The following is an 18,395-nucleotide window of genomic DNA, read 5'->3' as shown; positions in this document are numbered from 1 at the left end:
TCTCTATCTCCCTCCGAGGTTATCCCAACGCCCAGGAAGACGTGAAGACCTCCGGACGATCCATCAGCCGGTATATTCCTGGGAGACGACTACAGCTTCACCCCAGACCTCTGTACCTACTCCTGTTTCACTTGTTAAACCGAACAATAAAAACAGCTACCATAGCCCAGTATATACGGCCTCCACGCCTGTTATTCCGGTCCGCAGCAACCCCCAGTCCACAAGGAACTTTATTAACATTCTAAATTCTGGAGGGGGGACATTCTGAGAACCATGGAATGATGGTCTTCAAATGGGATGAAGATAGAGCCTGCCAATGGTGTAAATGCTAAAACAAGGACCACCCTCTTCTCTGAAACTTAGAAATACCGTCAAATATAGGTTAAAAAAAACAAATTAGAGACTCCATACTATACGAATAAGACTGCATACAGCTTAAAATCAAAATGGGATGCAAGATCTATTAAAAAAAATGCAGAACTCTGGGATCATGTTCTACAATCTAAATTTAGTAGACACTGAGGTCAACAGTATACAATCTACGGGTCTGTCATTCATCTAAATGACTCGGTCTCTGTCTCAAACTACTCAGTCATATCTTTCCAATGTGCTCGCTTTTGTTCACTATCTTTACTTTTTACCTCCTGCCTCAATCACCTAAAGCAAATAAAACACCCTTTGTTAATTGCAGTAAATATATCCACTAATTTATTTAACCAACCCAACAATGCCACTGCTGCCTTTGGGTGCAGTAAGGCAGGAAGATTGTGCCATATCGTAAAACACGCGAGCTTCTCTTAGTACAGAGACTACTGGCCGTGCAATATGGTCTCATAAAATTAATTGTCACTGGATTAAAGAAACCCTTAGTGACTCACCATGAAGAATGCAGGTTGATGGCTCTCAACAGCAGCAATGTTTTACCTAAGCAGATCTGACGAACATTACAGACAAGTGTGAAACTTCATTTGATGGATGTCAATCAGAACCATAAAGTGAAAATCCTCTCCTTTGATGATTGTGTACGGGCCAAATCTGCTGGCAGGCTTGCCACAATAAAACAAATCTGCGATAATGCTTTCTCAATGACGGTGTTTAAAACTAACAAAACATAGTTGGAGGCCTCTTGAGGTAGGTAGGTTGTTCGTGGCCTAGTTTATCAGTTGGTGCAGTTTTGGTATTTTTGTGCTGATGCGAGTCAGCTTAAAGCCACTGGGTCCATCCCTCCTACGATTCTCATATAAACCACATTTAACAAGCATGAAAAGTTAGTCAAACAGCATCTTAATTTGGGCAAATCAAGTCAACACATACTTGCGAAATACCTGGAAACAAGTCTACTGTGTCTGAGAAACAAGAAGGGGAAAGAGTGCAGTAATCTGAACCCTGGCCCAACAGTGGTGGTTTTCAGCAGGGTATGCACAACGTTGGGTTTAGAATCGTGTGCATCTATTTTTCAAGACAATAGGGCAATACTACAAAAAAATATGAAAGCTGATAGAAGGACAATATGTTTTTCAAATACCTGGAAACCCACGCAATACCAAAGTATTTAATCAAAAATATGCTCTAGAAGATGAAAAATTCGGTCAACATATGCACAGTAAGATTTCAGTTCTATTATCATGATAAACTACTACAGAGCTCTGAAGGAGACTGGGCTTTTGTAAGTCCTCCCATGCCCCTGACACCCGCACTCATAGACCCTCCCACTCAGAAAGGTCAAACGTATCAAACAAACTTCGAGATGGCTAAGCATTTAAGAGCATACTGCCCAAGTCGCCAATGGGGTACGGCATTACAAAACCCGCAATAACACATACGTTGCGCTGTAATCCTTACCATGGGGCACGTCTACACTAATTACATACACATTTACATTAAGAGAAACACATGCAAATATTTACAAACTATGTAATCAAAATGGCTTATTATTTTAGCGACAACAGTCAAACAAAATCATTGTTGGCAACTTGGCAGGACACCATTCCACAGTGAGTGGTCTGTAAGTAGGGTCTAATGCTTGAAGGAACTCAGAGTCCTGGGGCATGCAGTTGCGGAGTACATTGCCTCGTGGACACTGCCATGTCTGGCTGCCCCAGAGTCTCATATGAGTACAGAGAATGCTAAGAGTGCAGGAAAATACAGTTTCGCTCTTATCCCGAATCTGAAGAAAGTGATCCGTGGAGCAACTCCAATCATCTACCCCAATGTGCAGAAAATAATAATTACGAGTTTCCATGAGGTGCACAATCCTGACAATGCAAATGCCAGGGTTGCTAAAAACAAAGATTGGCTAGACTCTCATACCTTTTTCTTCCACCTCCTGACATTTCCATCTATCTGTTGTAGGTTGTTTCTCCTCTCTGCTTTTTTCCTTTCTCCCTGTTTTCCACCTTTTCTATTACTCATCCCTATTTTTTGGCACTTTTCTCCTTTGCTCTGGGTCCCAGTCGGATGAGTAAGTCCTTCTTATACAAGAAGGAGTGCTGGTGCCCACCACCAGCAAACACAGCACTTATTAAACACTATGGGGTCGATTCAGATCTCTGTCGGAAGGGCTCTGAATCTGATTCGGCTTTGCCTAAACCGATCCAGAGCCCTTGTTTCCAACCGAATCGTTCACACTTCCGAACGACCAAGTATGATGCCTGGAAACCCTTAGCGCTGACTGAATCGGTTCTGGAATGGCATTCGGAGTGATAGAGCCTACCAGAGCAGATTCGTACAGCTCTATGGACTATGTTTTCCAAGCGACCAAGTACGATAAACGACTCGCCCCTGCCTCGCTTTCAAACAGGAGACGGTAGCCAGGCAATAAATCAACTTTTTTAACTGTGATGCACAACACAGGGTTTCTGTTTAAAGCCCTTCATTGCCATTGTGAACTTGGGTTGTATGCACTCTCTAGGCCAGTGACGCAATAAGCGTCACGGTTTCGAGCGTTGGAGACTTCATCCCTGCATGATTTCAGATGTACGTCATTCAAAGGCGAAGATCCCACCCTTTCGCCATATGTGGGAGTGGATGTAAGGGCGTCTGATTTGGTGCATTGTTCTCAGTAATGGTACCAGTCTGCCTGCTAATGTTGTGTTATGTATATTGTGTTGAGACCCCTCATCACGCTAACCTCTCCCACTGGGACACCCCACGCCCCCGCTGCAGATCACTCGCTCCTTTAGAAGAGGAGCTGCTGTATTTGTTCCCCCCGAAATAGATCCAAATAGGGAGCAGGGGTTCTTGTTCCCTTGCAAAGTTGATCCAAATATCCGAGTCAAGCCCAAAGTGAGAGATATGTGCTTACTGTGAACATGTGCTTACAGTTGACAGTTCTCTGATGTAGGACATTAAAACTGGCCCTGTCTTCATGCACCCAAGTTAACTAGATGCCAAAAACCTGGATTGACTTACATTACAACGATTTAGTTTGTCTCTTATTTCACATGCTTTACTTAATCTTGCATTCCCCAAGAGTTAGCTATTTTATATTTTTTTTTCTGTGCATACTTTGAGGCTTAATCTATGTCAGGTGTTTTATGAGGGGGCTTTGATTGAGCATACAGGTGCTAAAGCTGAATCCAAACAAAGTGCCTATCAGTGGGTTGGCCCCTCTGCAGAGCACAAAGAACAAGGTTTATGTATTCCATTTGCAACTGAAATTCTGTGGATGTGTGTGTGAAGGGGGTACACAGATGGCAAAATATTTACAAGGCAAAAGTAAGAGAAATTAAAGTGCTTAAATTTGAGGGAGTGCAGTGCATGTTGGGGGCAGTGAAGTGACAGATGGGAGGAAGTGCATTCGGGGAAGAGTGAAAAGAGGATCCAGAAGAGGAAAGAAAAGGAGTTGAAGATGTGCAGATGGACAGGATATGCAGAGAAAAAGAAGATACATATCTAACAAGCACACATAACTGAAGGTCAAAACTCTTTCCACATACCTCAATGCTATTTAATTCACAGACTCACTATTTCAGAATGTAAACATTTCCAATGTTAGTTATTGATAAGAGATCATTGTTGTTACTCATTTATCTTTAAACAGCTAACACCCAGTGACAAAGCCAATCATACTGATAGGGTTCCGGTGCATTTCAGTTGCTGTATCATTTATCTGGATAAAATTACAGATCAGAGAGAAACCAAAATACCGGTCAGATGGCACACTATAGGTATCACAGAAATGTATATGACATGCTATATGACTGGTTACCAGCAGCATCTTTGGGTGCTTTTGGAAGTCTGGTTAGAGCATATGTTTCCAAAATTAATGCTGCGTGCAGTGCAAGACACTGGGCAAGCATACATTTTACGGGTCTAAAGCTGTCATGCTGTACATTTAACACATTACAGTAACTGTTGAACATATTAATGCAGTAAGATTCGGGGCAGTTTTTAATGTGTTTAATATTTCAAGACTACATTCCAACTGCTTAATAAGCATTGCTTTTATAGCTACATTCATTTGCCTTAAAATGCACCATATGCCAATATTTTTTTCATTTCTTTCTCTGGAGAGGAACCCAACCTGAACCCCAGGTTTGTCAATTGAACTTGTTCACATCGCTCGATATATAAAAGTCATGCCCAGCGTTTACGCCCCCATCACTTTCAAAAGTCACCAGCCGCCACTGCACATCTTGAGGCAATATGACCTGAAAACTGCCAAGCAGTAAGTCAGGCAGATAGGATTGAGTATTTGGAATGATTGAGCTTGGACAGTTTAACTTTGATCTTTAGAAAGCTGACTAAGTCTAGGTTAGAAAGGTTATGTTTTGGCCAATTCAGAAAAAGAGAGTAGATCATTGTTGTCATCGAATACATCCCAGATTAGCCTGATGCCTTTGAAAGCCTACAAATGTGCAATATTTGCTGCTACTTCAACATTAATTTTAGAATTGTGCCATAATGAGGCCAACCTGGAGTTATAAATAGGTTTCAACGCATTCAGTGTCTGTACGAACACAATGGGATTGAGAGGGTTTAAACCTCAACATTGTAATGAAGGATGAAATATAAAAGGGGGAGCATATGCTCTGTTCTATATCCAGCCAGTGCAGGGTGTTGGGTGTTTCAGGGATTATAAACCAAATTTGTCCCACAAATTTACCACTAAGTTGGTGAAGAGTGAAATAATGGTACCTAGTTAGTATAAAATGTTTAACAATACCAATCACACAAGTGTATATAGAGCAGGAGGCTAAATTACAGAACATAGGCCAAACAATACAGTCAATAGACCACCAAAGATTGCAAAATTAAACCACTATAGCACACATCCTTTAAATTCAAGTCAAGATAAAAAAGAAAGCCAGAAAATAGTTGTATGGAAAAATATATATACTTTGTGTATTTATTCAAATTTTAACATTTTATCACAGTGATAACAAATCATTAAAAAATATACATAAAGTACATTAGACATTTCATTAAAAAACTTTAAAAAAATCACAAAGTAAACATAGATTAAAAAGTTCAAAAAGAACGAGGGTAACACATTACAGTAACTGTTGAACATATTAATGCAGTAAGATTCGGGGCAGTTTTTAATGTGTTTAATATTTCAAGACTACATTCCAACTGCTTAATAAGCATTGCTTTTATAGCTACATTCATTTGCCTTAAAATGCACCATATGCCAATATTTTTTTCATTTCTTTCTCTGGAGAGGAACCCAACCTGATTACCCAGAATACACCCTGTGCTGTCAGGAAGGCTGATTGGTAGAGGTTCCAGTTCGGGAAGTTACAACTTCCCTGAAGGAAACTATTCCTAAGGGCCTTATATGAGATCCTCACTCTTATCACTCCAAAGGAATTTGGAAGTTATCTAATCAATTTCTTGGAAAAAGGAAGGAGATAGTTTCAGGGGAAGCGTGGATGACACAAAATTCACTAATGGTGTGATCATCCTCTTGAGATGTTGAAGCCTACCCCACCAAGAGATGTGTTTGGGCGAGCAGAAGGCAAGCAGGTCTTTAACGTTGGTGATTGTCTGGGATTCATTATACTGTGTTGTTTCAGTTAGATCATTGCTAAACCAAATTCCTAGATATGTCTATCATTTGGGCTGTAATTTAAGACCTGTGGTGACCAAGTGTGAGGGAAAGCATAAGAAGTTCAGGGGAAAGACCTTGGTTTTGTCTTTGTTTAAAGTATATCCAGGAACCCCAGAAAACTTGTGGATGATGTTGGGGATACTCATGATTACATTTTCAATGTAATATGCCTATGCCATGGTTTAGTATTATTAAGAGCCAAATTGCAGTCCCTTAATTTCAGAAGCGAGCAAGGGGAAAGAGGGCACCCCTGCCTTGTACCCTGGTGTAGGTCAAAGGATGTAGAGATGTTGCAGTTTATCCTGATTTTAGCATTGGCTGTTTATCCTGATATTAGCTTTGGAATTCGCATAAAGAGCCATAACCAGATTAATAAGTGAGTTGCTGAGGTTATGAGACTCCAGCACACCGCGGAGGAAAGGCCAGGAGACCTTATCAAATGGCCTTTTCAGCATTGAGTGCGATCGCCGCTGTCAGGTGTGAGGAAAGGAGAAGGCCTCTTCTATTGTGTGGCAAAATATGCAAATGTTGTGTCTGGCAAGACTACCTTCGACAAAGCCCGTTTTGGAGTTATGGATAAGTTTGGGGATGCAACTTTCTAATCTGGCAGCAAGGACGATGGCAAATATTTTGGTCTTCATATTCCGTAGTGAGATGGGGTGAAAGTTTTTGGGGTCGGAGTGGTCTTTGTCCTCTTTGGAAATCACCACAATGGTGACCTCAGAGGCTATACCAGAGACCTCCCCTTGAAGAACGGAGTGATCAAGGGTATTTTTAAGATGTCTGATGACAGTTTGTGAATGTTTTATTGAAAATTATGGGGAAGCCATCTAGGCCTGGTACCTTCCCAGAGCGAATTGATTTTATTGCCTAAACAATCTCTTCTGTTTCTATTGGCTAATATAGGCTCGTCCTTTTGGAATGGGAGACTGAAGCCATAGGGAGGGAGTTCAGAAATTCAAGGCATTTTGTTTTGTGGTTTTTACTTTTGTGGCATGTAAACGTTTATCGCATACGTTGTTAAAGACCTCAATTATCTCTTTTGAGTTACATTTCTGAGACCCATATTGGGCCTTAATATGTATGATTTGGTTATTAAAGTTTTTAAATTTACGAGTGGAGGCAAGCATTTTGTCGGCTCTACTGTGAAAAAGAAGTGGCTTCGATTTTTGAGCATGCACACAGAGGTATGCTTGTTTGCCGACAGTGGAGTTATAGGTGTATTTTAATTGTTTGATGTTCTTAAGCAAGGACTTATTGTTAGTGTCTCTAAACAGTTCCTCCTTGTTTTTGATTTCAGTATCTAGAGTTTGTAGGGTTCCTTTAATTTCTCTATTTTCTGGGAACATTTGTTTATTTGCCATCCTATGGCGCATTTAAATGCATCCCATAGAATTACAGAGGATGTGACCAAATGTTTATTTTCACTGAAGAAGTGTTCTACTTCATTCTTTAGTTCGGCAACATCTGGATCATTTTTTTGTATTTGACTAAATGCCAAATTTGATTCTCACCTTTATCAGGAAGGTTAAGAATGGAAAATGATATTGCAGAGTGGTCTGATACGATGATGGGGTGGATCTTTGTTTCATAAGTGGCTCTTCAAAGTGAGACATCAATAAGGAAATAGTTAATGCGGGAATAGCTTGAGTGAGGCAGAGAGTAAAATGTGAGTCATTGCCCTTTGGGTTGTGTAGTCTCCAAAAGTCTAGGAGGTGGTGTGATGAGCATAGGCTGCACATCTGTTTGTGTGTTATAGGGGTTCTGTGTTTGAAGGCTGAGTGGCGATCTAGAATAGGATCCACTGGGAAGTTAAAATCTCCTCCCAGTATCATTTTCGAATCTTGTGGGATGTCTGCTAATTTCTTATTAAGTGTAGGCCAAAATATTGGATTGTCAATGTTGGGAGTGTATATTTTCATAACAAAGACCATTTGCACCGATGTTCAGTCTGGTAAGTAGCCATCTGCCATTGGTGTTGTGTTCTAATGCAATTATCAATAGACCAGATTTTTAGGAGCGATGGATAAGTATCACTTTTTCCCCCGCAAGCTTCAGAACAAGTCAATTCTGACACCAAGCACTTGCTCATTAACAGGGCTTCCTTAAAACCAATCTTTGTTTCTTGGAAGAGTACTAAGTCGCCCGCTAGCTCCTAACAATAGCCTTGGATTTTGGCTCTTCTAAATGGATGGCACAACCCCTTGGTGTTTCAGGATACTAAGTTCAGTAGACAAATAGGACGTTTCTAGAGTTGCAGGTAGGTTTCTTGAGTTAGGGGGCCTAAGAGAGGCCTTAGGAGACCTTGGGTGTCAACTCATAGGTCCAGATCTCCCACTAGAAGGGAAGAGACGGGGTGGTACGGGTGAGAAATACAACACAGGGAGCTTACACAGACTCTGGGGGTGCCCAAAACCGAGCCAGCACCCATTCCCACCAAGGAATGTCTGTAGAAGACGTAGTGCATGGAAACAGTCGTAGTGGAGTGTGGATGGAACTGCCATGTCCAGAGGGAAAGGCCGGCTGGAGAAAGGTAACCTGAAGCGGAGGGTGAATATTAGTGTAGTGGAGGGTGGAGGGACATGTTTGGTACACTTAACTTTGACAACTTAACCATGTAACTACATTAAGCAAACATGTGGCACAATCAGATCATATTCTGGTAGGTCAACCCGGTATTAATTGAGTGTCTGGCAAGGGATTGAATAAAAGCAGAAATCAGTACACATTGAGTGTATTTTGTATCTAAACTTGGGGCCATTTAAAACACTTTAGACTTTCATCCATGATTTATTTGGGAATATAGGTCAAAAATGTAATCTAAGGAAAAACTGCACCAGCTCTCTTACGCTCCCGATGACCGATACATACAGATTTAAATTTTATATATTTATTATGAACTGGCAGCCAATGGAGCTGGTTAGGGAACACAATTTTTACAATGTAAAAACTATATGGGTTGTTCAATTTTGGATATGCTGCAGTTTGTTCAGCAACTGTTTTTGGTAGACCAAATTACTAAAATAAAGGCTAGCTTGAATAAACTTTTTCATGGCTATAATCATTTGCGGAAAATGGAGGAAAGGCTAAACACATTAGATTCCTTAAATGATAAATAGATGCCTTGGAGACTCGAATAATTTGATGATATAAGGCGAGCTCAATCTATTAACAGGCAAGTGTCGCTATAGCAATAGACCATATTGGATGGTTTAACTAGATGTTATAATCTAGAAGGTAGATCCTGATATCAAGGTTCAGAGATGCCCAAGGGTGTTCGGAGGAACAAGTGCCTGCATAACTGCAAATTCCAAGATTTTAATACAAATCTTTCCTTCCTGGAGGTTAACCCTGCTGTGATTGTATCCATTCCTTTTGCCCCCGGTTTTCCTTTCCACTTTGTTCCTTACTCCTGATGAACCCCCTAGTTCTAAGAGAAAGACCCTATTTTGTTCCTTGGTATACTGCAATCGTTTTAAGAGAAAAAATACTAAACATGAACAAAAACAATTTGTTTTACTAATAAAAGTGAGCTACAAAACAAGACATCACCTCTCACACAATCACAAGTACTGTTTAAATGAAAATGTTATCATTCCAAATGCTTAATGGTTGATATTACCTGTATCATTATCACACTATATATGCTCTTACTAAAATGTTTTCTTTTTTGCTTTCCCTTAACAATATATCCAGTGGCCCGGCTGAAAAGCGCTTCTACGCTCTATTTAAAATTTTAGCAGCTCTGTTGCAATGTTGCAAAACCAATGTAATAGTGACATGGATTCTGAAAGTACATTTCAGCAAGGGATCCTATGTCACTATAGCCCTGGCCAGGAACACTATTAAATGATTTATGCCTTTTATGCATAATGTTGGATCTAATTTACTTGACACATCATCCACTAGCTGCTGCATGATTTACAAATGTCAACAAAAAATAATCCAACTCAAATGGGTCAAAAGTTACTTAAAAAGTGCCACACGTGGTGTCAAGGAGTGCAAGGTTAACTGGCCAGCTTTCAGTTGCTGATTGCTGTATTCATGTGTTAAATATATACTAATGAGGTGACATTTTTGCCCGTACAGTATTGTGTGAAAATGAAAAAGTACTGAATATAGGGTTACAACTATGCTGCATTATAACCAGGGCCACTGGAATTATGCGGCCTCCGGTTTTGCCGCAGGTGCCATATAATCCATAATATGCAGATTGTAACCCCAAAAAATAGTTTCTAACGGTTCAAAAGTTACTTACAATGCAGTGACAAGTTGCTGCGCAGTGGAATACCTTTCGCAAAGGTGGACTAGTCACCTTTCTGGTGCTTATTGCTACAATTGGGTGGTAAACGGGTAATAAATGAGGAGCAACCAATGCCCTGACTGTGTTCAGTTTATAACTGAGAAAATAATGAAGTAATACGATCACAAAGTGTGCTGCATTAAGCCACATAATTTGCCTTTTCTTGCCACATAATTTATGCAATCCCGTCGCATAATTTGGCCCTCGCATGCAGCATAATTCCAGTGGTCCTGATTATAGCACATAATTTGGTCATCCGTTCCGAACGGTCCAGCTACAAAAAGCAATGGCTTGCTGGCCAAGTTTTACAAAACCCTTGCAGCCTACATATCAAAGTACATAATGGAGGTGGCAAATTACATTTTAAAAGGTGGTGTGATTTTTGAAACCTTAAATACAAGCATGATAGGTACTTTTTTAAAGCCTGGTGAAAACCTTGAAAACAGACCCTTACTCATACCAGCACATAACACCCCTTAAAGGAAATGTACTTGTTAATAGATTAAAGTCACAAATGCCCTTGATCTATATCGATGAAAAAGATTTTACAGTGGGTAAACACACCTCAAAACTCATATCAGATCAAGCCTGTGACATACACAGAAGAGTAACCCAACAAGTAAACAAGACGCAGCACGTTTAATCTGCAGCTGAAAATTAAACTAGATAATATGCCCTTTTGAACAGACCGGATTCTGACAGGAACAATTGTACTACGGACATAAAAAGTTCTCTGCAAAGGTCTCAGCGATCACTCAAGCAGGCCAAAGACAATGGATGGGCGTTTCAAGCAAGCCAAAGACAGGGATGGGCGTGCAGGCGAGGCATCGAATTCAGGCGATACAGAGAGCCAAACAAATGTTGTTAAAAGTTCTGTTTACAGGCAGACATTGCCCTCAAGCGATTAAGTGTTTTTAGCACTTATCTATTTATAAATCCTTAAATTTATGTATGCAGCAAACAAGTTTTCATTGCAGCCCGGCCTCCGGTGTGACACCTTTATTTGAACTCGCTCCCCCTTTTACCACGCATGCAGGACAGCTTCAATGACACTTACTCGAGGTGGCCCAATTGATGAAGTTGGCGTGGCTGCGGCCTGCCCTTTCTCTAGAGAGTGCGTACATTTATTTTCAGCTCTCGGCTTCTTTCACTTGCCAGAAAGTCTGAATCTGGGAAATTCCCTATCTGCCAGAGAGAGTCCGAAACGATAAGAGTGCCGGACTTCAGCACTGACTGCCAGCTCGCGGAAGCTGCGCCAAGAGTCGGTCCAATCAAAAGATAGCACTAACAGGGAGGTGATCTATGTTGTCTAGCGGTTAAGCGCCCCTGCCGATGATGGATACCGGGCTCGAATCACGACTCGGCACTTGACCAAATAAACAAGCAATTCTGAGAAAATCACTTACTGTCGCCGTCACTAAAAATATAGATGTGTGAAGGGGTAAAATCGTGAAATGCGATGTAAATTGTGTAGTTCAAAGACAAACACCCTCTGGAGGTACTCGGTCTTGTATGGAATACTAACATCACCCACAATGCATGGTGCCCCAGCTAGGTTCATGCTATATAAATAGCGATATAGATATAAAAACTTACTAACAGAGCTGCACACCCCTCGTTTTAGTTGGGCTCAGCTTCTATTTTGGCCATATACTGGGGTTCTGGCAACATGGCCTCTAGCAGTTGAGGAACAATTACTGTCAGTTTACAATAAATGTTAGGTTTACAATAAAAGCATAAGCAAAGCAATACCATGGTGAAAAAGCTCATGAGCGACTCAAGTTGGCGCAAGCTGGACGTTTTCCATCTCCTTGCCTGTACACAAGCAAACCATGGACACAGATTGAACAAGGACTTTTCCATTATTGTCTATCCACAATCCCCCGGAATGACGACTGTATACTCCCTACATCAGTGAGAAATATTTAACTTCAATCCTGCATCAAGGGGTACTTTATAGAGTTCAAGTGGGAAGAGGTGCACAAATTGGCAATGTAATAGGGGATTGTTTCTGGGTATTTTCTAGGACAGTAACCGAGGGAAGTATTTAAGATAGGGCAAAGGGTGTGTCTGTTGCTGACACCAAAGGAACAGACATCTCCACAGATAAACAATGGCCTTAACTTGAAAGAAGGGTAGTGGGCGAAGGAAAAACTGAGGAGACTGATTGTGTTGATCAAAAACATGTGTGGAAGAAGACTCAAAAAATCCATAAGATAAAAGGGGTATGTTCCAGGGTCAAATCCCCTGTTGTGGAGGAAATACTCAAATGCCAGGTCAGACACTTAAAGGAGCCTAATAAAAAGTGGAATTAGGGGCTGACTTAAAGGAGGTGGTTGCTAGAGGGAGCATGCCTTCCCTGGGCCTGAGACCACCAGAAAGGCAAATGTTTCCCATCTGGGGTAATATAGACCTCATAGTCTGGACCCCATGCCCGCGATTAAATGGACAGGGGCTGGGTAGAGAATGGAACACCTGGCACCGCCTCCAGAGGGTCGGGACACAGACTTAAGTGAAATTGTTACTGCCAAGACAAAAAACAGGAACGGGTTCATAAAAAGGGATACATGCTTAAAAGAGCAAGAAGACCTCAGGACCACAGGCTAAGAATTACAGGGACCTCAAGGCTCCAGGTGACACCACAGACTAGAAGCTTAAAAATGCACAGGAGGACTCTGAAACCAGAGAATCAGAGACGGTGGGGATGTAATAGCCAGAGGTAGGGTGTAAGCTACAGGCTCAGGAGACAGGAAGGTTTAAACTGTAAAACAGATATTGGGGGGTCTAGTATGCAGAGAATGTTCTGCTTATACCATTTGCAACTTGCCATACCATGTGTAGATGTCCTTGTACTGTCTGGTTCTGTTAAAAACTCCTAGTTGTTTTAGAGGTAGACATAGGACTTGGAAGCTGAGATGAACATGCCTTCGATCCTTACTTGACACATTCTGAGATAGGACTGGTAATACGGCCTTCAAAGGTCAATGCAAGGTATACAGATATCATTAGGTGCAATAGTGCCAGGAAATCACAAAGGTGATTGGCTGAAAGCTTGCAGACGTTTCAGCCACTGAGCAAGATGTCTTTGTCTGTGTTATAGTCCGACATGGTTTGTCCACTAAGACACTTGCAAGCAAGAATTGGTGCTGCTCCAATGGCAACAGTCCAGCCCAAACTGCTAGGCAAGGTCCCCCCTGAATGGGAACAAAAGCCACTCCAGCCCCATTGCAGCCTAGTTAGGCCTCAACAGTGAGAAATATCTTGAGTCCTGTGGCCCAGCAAACATGGGATAAACGCATTGGCATACACATCAAACATCAGAAAACACAAAGGTGGAATGTTTGCAAAAGCTCTACCCCTCCACTATGCCACTTGAAGCCGGGACTAGGTAAATGTGCCTTGGTCCTGCTCCAATAGAGCAGTCCACACGAGCTACTGGGTCAGGTCCAACCCTGGAATACCAAACCCCGAAGTATGAGAAATGCCCACTGCACCCAAAATTCGTCCAGCTTTTAACATTCGGTCAGAGTACCATTTTCCTGGCTTACATTTCGGGCACCAGGAGGCGATTGGAAAGAAGGTAGAGGACTCTGGTATGCTGCATAGATTCTTGTAGACAAAAGTGACAGGCAGAACCCATAGGATTTTACCAAGTGGCAGACCACTGGAGAAAAGGGAAAGAACGGACCAGCAAGTGCAGAAAAGAAGGGGCACTGGGGTTAAGTTGTTCGCAGAGGCCATGGAGAAGTGTCTGTGGCTGGGACCCTGGAAGTTATGGAGTAAAACAAACTGTAAACGCTGGAACGCAAAGACTGGGAAGATAGAACTCTGAACAAAAGCCAAAGATTATATTCGAGAATAGAATCATAAACTAATGTTGGAATTTAAAAAGTGTGGGTTCCAATCGTAGAGGAAATTGGATGCTGCAACACAGTGCCTGGTGATGAACACCACCACGAATACTCAGAAGCGAACCCTGGAATAACGGGGTCAGTGGAGAGCAGCGGCTTGAGGCGGCATAAGAGGCAAGAATAAACTCAGAGACTGGAATAGACTTTGGATATGAGAGCAGGGCAAGAGGGCACAGAGGCTGAAACCCATGAGGCGGAATGCGCAGCAGAAGCCAGGGGGGCTGTGGACAGAAGTAGGAGTGGCAGAGCTGGAGTAGCTGGGAGGGAGAGCCCGGGATGTCTTGAGTCCCCGAGGGGCAGAAACGCCTCACCTTTAATAAATTCTGAAGCCCCGATGAGCTCGGTAGACTCGGCCATGCCGCCGAGGAGCCGGGGGCTGCTGCCGCCGGTGGGGCCGTCCCGTATCATCAGCGGGGCAGCAGGAAGGAAGCAGCCCGCGAGGCTCGGCGCGCCCGGCTCGGCGGAGTCTAGAAGTCAGGCGGAGCGCTGGAACCCCGCAGTCGGCCCGGCTGCCGCCGCCTCCGCCGACTCTGCGCCCGGCCCCGCGGCTCCCCTCACAGCCCGCTCCGCCGCTGCCGCTGCCCGTGCCCGCTGCTGCCCTCCATGGCTTCACCCAACGCAAAGTGTCGGCGGCATCGCTCCCAGCAACATCCCAAAGAAACATCACATGGTTACCGCGCGCCAATCATGGGGTCGCTAGGGGGCCGTTGCTAAGGCTTTGTTTCGTCTGAACAGGCCGCGGCCCAGGCTGGGCTGGGAAAGTTTGTGTCTCTCGGCGGCGGCGGCTTCACTCCGTCGCTCTCCCCGCCTCTGTCTCAGCCCGAGCCGGGGTAGGAGTGAAGGAACCGCGGTGTTGGCAGACGAGCCGGGGCGGAAGGGAGGGAAGAGGAGCACCGCGGCGCTATGGCGGCGTCTGCCAGCCGCAGGGCCGGCCGCGCTCTACGCGGGACACCGGCATTCTACCCTTGAGGCGTTTTATCATCATTTGTAAGAGTTCCGCCACCCTTCTTAACAGTCACCCTCTCCAGCGCATTTCAATGGAAGTTTCGAGACGCAGTTCTGGCCAGATGGGACCCCTTTCAGCTCTAGCAGGTGGGGACTGAAAGAGCTGTGGTTTATGACCTTCTGTCCCCTCGATAAACTGAATGCAGCTACCCTGGTGCCTTTCAACGAGCCATTTAACATTTTACGCAGCCAGCTGTACGTGTTTAAAAATCAACAAATAAGGCGTATAAGGCGCATATATGATAAAAAATGTCGCATAAGCCACTTCCAGCAGAAGTTTCTCACTTTTGAAGATCCAAGTATAAATATCGTAAAGTATATGGTTCATGTTATTAACTTCAATTTTAGCAAACAGTGACAAAACTTCGCCATTTATCACGAAACGTGTAATCGTTTTGAGGACCGCGTTGAACCAAGAACACAAGATTCGTAAATAAATACAGGAACACCGAAGCAGGGACTGTATGCTTGCCTAATCTCCATAATGATAGTTGCCTAGCTGCTTAGCCCCAAACAACCAAGACCACGTTAGCTACCACAACCCTCTTTTCTTTAGGCTTATTATTTTGTCTATGATTTTCCAGTTTTTTGAGGGACGGCCAGCCCACATTTTCTGTGGACAGAATAACCACACCTTGTCTCCGTCTTTACTACTTTATTTGGTCCTACGTTCCACTGGAATTTGCAAATGACTTACATGTTTATATATTTTCTTTTCCAATAGTTTATGACGGCTGCCAAATTAATAATGTTTTCCTTCTTAGAAACTATTTAACGACCTTTTCACGCAGAAAAAGGCCATTCATTATGGGTAACTGAAAATACTTAATTTCTCCATATATTTTTCACTTAATGTATCACTGTTGTCAATCATACTAGGCAAATGAAAGAAGAAAGGCCCCGATTTGTTATCGATTGTAGCTGCAGATTGTGTTGGTTTGTCACATAATTTTGTGTCACTCCACTTCTGTAATTATAGACTTGTTTAAGTTATTTGTGTGAGTTCCGTGAAAATGCAGATGCCTTTCTCTTAACGAGTAGCTTAGTAGCATAACTTTTTGGGAACCAGTCTGATGCTGGATGTAGGATGCGCTCATGCAGGAAGAGCGCCCCATAGGGGCGGTGCATCCATAGGAGCGCCAGGGTGTTCCTTTGCTGCGTACCAGTTGCCGATTACAGAAAATATAAAAATGTTTCAGTTACTTTCAAAGAGACTTTAATTATGGCCCGGCAGTGACTTCTATTACCACACCCGATTACGTATGTGTGCTGGTCCAAGCATAACGATTGTCAACCACCCTGCCCATTGCAGTGAAATGGAGTGCGCATGTCAGTTTGGCAGTTTCTTTTTCCACGGCCAACCTGACCTGAGTATTTCAGCTATGCTCAACCTATGCTGTACATGTGAGCTGAGGGAACACAGACGCAGCCTCCTGGTCTGTATAGGAGCACCTTGTCTGCTTGCCCTATCCAATCCGTGTGCTGCTGTCATGCTGTTCACTAATATAACCAACATGAAAACAGCATCAGGATTTGTTTAGTTGGCGGCCGACATTATTATGCACCTATGCATACCTGTTATTGTAGGATTCCCACAAATATGTTCCACGAGGGGTTTCATATATAGGGCAAAAAGTAGCAGGGATAGAGGGCAGCTCTGTCTGGTGCTGGAGGTAATGGCGGAGGGAGAGGCTGTCACGCCATTAACCCATACAGCTGCTCGAGGACCCATATAGCTACACCCAACCCAGCGCCAGAACCTCTCACCAAGGCCCACCTTCTGAAGGATCGAGAAGAAGTAAGGCCAGTGTACCCGGTGAAACACTTACTCCGTGTCCACCGACAGTAGTAGCACAGGAATCCAGGTGCGTTGAGTTTTATCTAAGAGGTGACAGAGACGTTTGGTATTGTCACTACAGTTCCTTTTCAGGGATAAACCCAGCTTGATCAGGGGATATAAGGCCCTGCATGTATGATGCCCGTCGGTTTGCCAATATTGTGTTAAAAATCTTAGCATCAACATTTAATAAAGAAAGTGGCTGGTAGGATGAGCAATGTACGGAGTCCTTACCGGGCTTGGGCAGCACTCTCATGGTAGCCTGCTTCATAGTGTTGGTTAGAGAGCCCGTGATGCTTAAGGAGTTTTAGAATCGGGTGAGTATGGGAGCCAGGGAAGTTGCAAACAATTTATAAAAATCAGAGGTGTACCATCTTGTCCCAGAGCCATACCGGTTTGCAAATGAGAAATCTCCGCCTGCACCTTGTCTATTTGATTGTCATGATCTAAATGGGAGGCGTCTTGCTGTGTCAAGTGTTCCACGTCGACCAGCTTTAAGTACGAGGAAGTGTCTTCCTCCTTTAGTTCCTCGGCCGTATATAGAGTGGCATAAAAGCGCTCGACAGATTGGGCAATTTGCTCATCCACAAATAGCCAATCGCCTTGGGGCCCTTCAATTTCAGTCACCCGTTGTCTTACAGCTTGGGCCTGTAAACAAAGCGTCAGGTGTCCTGTTTTGTTGCCTCCTGCATAGTATTTCTGTTTGGTGTGTAAGAGGGCATATTCTGCCCTATCCATGTGTAAAGCCTTGAGCCGTTTGCATCCTGCAATGAGTTGGCGGCGTGTCTTATGTGAGCCCAATTGTTTGTGTGCTTCTTCTAGCTCCTTCGCCTTCCCCTCAGGTGTGATCCTCTTAACTCTTCTGTCCCGGTTTAGACGAGCTGCCAATGCGATCAGCCGACCGCCTAGCATTGCTTTCAAAGTGTCCCACAGTAGGACTATGGATGTGTTGGGGTTATCATTGGTGTTCAGAAAGTCGCTAATCACACATTCTATATCTATGATATGCTCCTCATATATTAAGAGCCTATGGTTAAGGCGCTAAGTATGGTCTTGAGGGGTTAGGCCTGTGTGAGCTTTCGCGTGGGGAATCGAACAGACTCACGGACAACGGTGTTGTGGGTAAAGCCGGTTTTATTATTTTATACAGCCGCCACTTCTGGACCGGCACTCGGTAGTAGGGGAGGGGGTTTTCTGTGTCCTCGTCAGGTGTTTTGCTGCTCCAAACCGCCGTGTTCCCTCTGTCTTCTGGGAGTTGTAGGCCGCTCTTCCGCCGTTTTCGAA

At 43.4% G+C, this 18,395-nt stretch overlaps 1 protein-coding gene across 4 annotated transcripts in view; it reads right to left on the bottom strand.

The window, feature by feature from the left end:
• The window catches only part of CDC14A (cell division cycle 14A), a 436,445-nt gene extending 420,229 nt beyond the window's left edge, over window positions 1-16,216 (bottom strand). The window contains exon 1 of one of the 4 annotated variants that reach the window (XM_078644521.1): window positions 14,581-16,216. In XM_078644521.1, the coding sequence (XP_078500647.1) occupies window positions 14,581-14,677 (97 nt within the window). In that variant the 5' untranslated portion in view covers window positions 14,678-16,216. Of the gene's footprint in view, window positions 1-11,415; window positions 11,498-14,580 lie in introns of those variants that run through there. The other 3 variants (XM_078644501.1, XM_078644511.1, XM_078644505.1) reach the window with 3 other exon arrangements.
• Between the last annotated feature and the right edge of the window lie 2,179 nt (window positions 16,217-18,395).

This window comes from Lissotriton helveticus, chromosome 1_1 (genome assembly GCF_964261635.1).
Source record: "Lissotriton helveticus chromosome 1_1, aLisHel1.1, whole genome shotgun sequence".
Lineage (NCBI taxonomy): Eukaryota > Metazoa > Chordata > Amphibia > Caudata > Salamandridae > Lissotriton > Lissotriton helveticus.
Note: the sequence above shows the minus strand (reverse complement) of the source record. Positions and strands in the feature narration are given on the sequence as shown.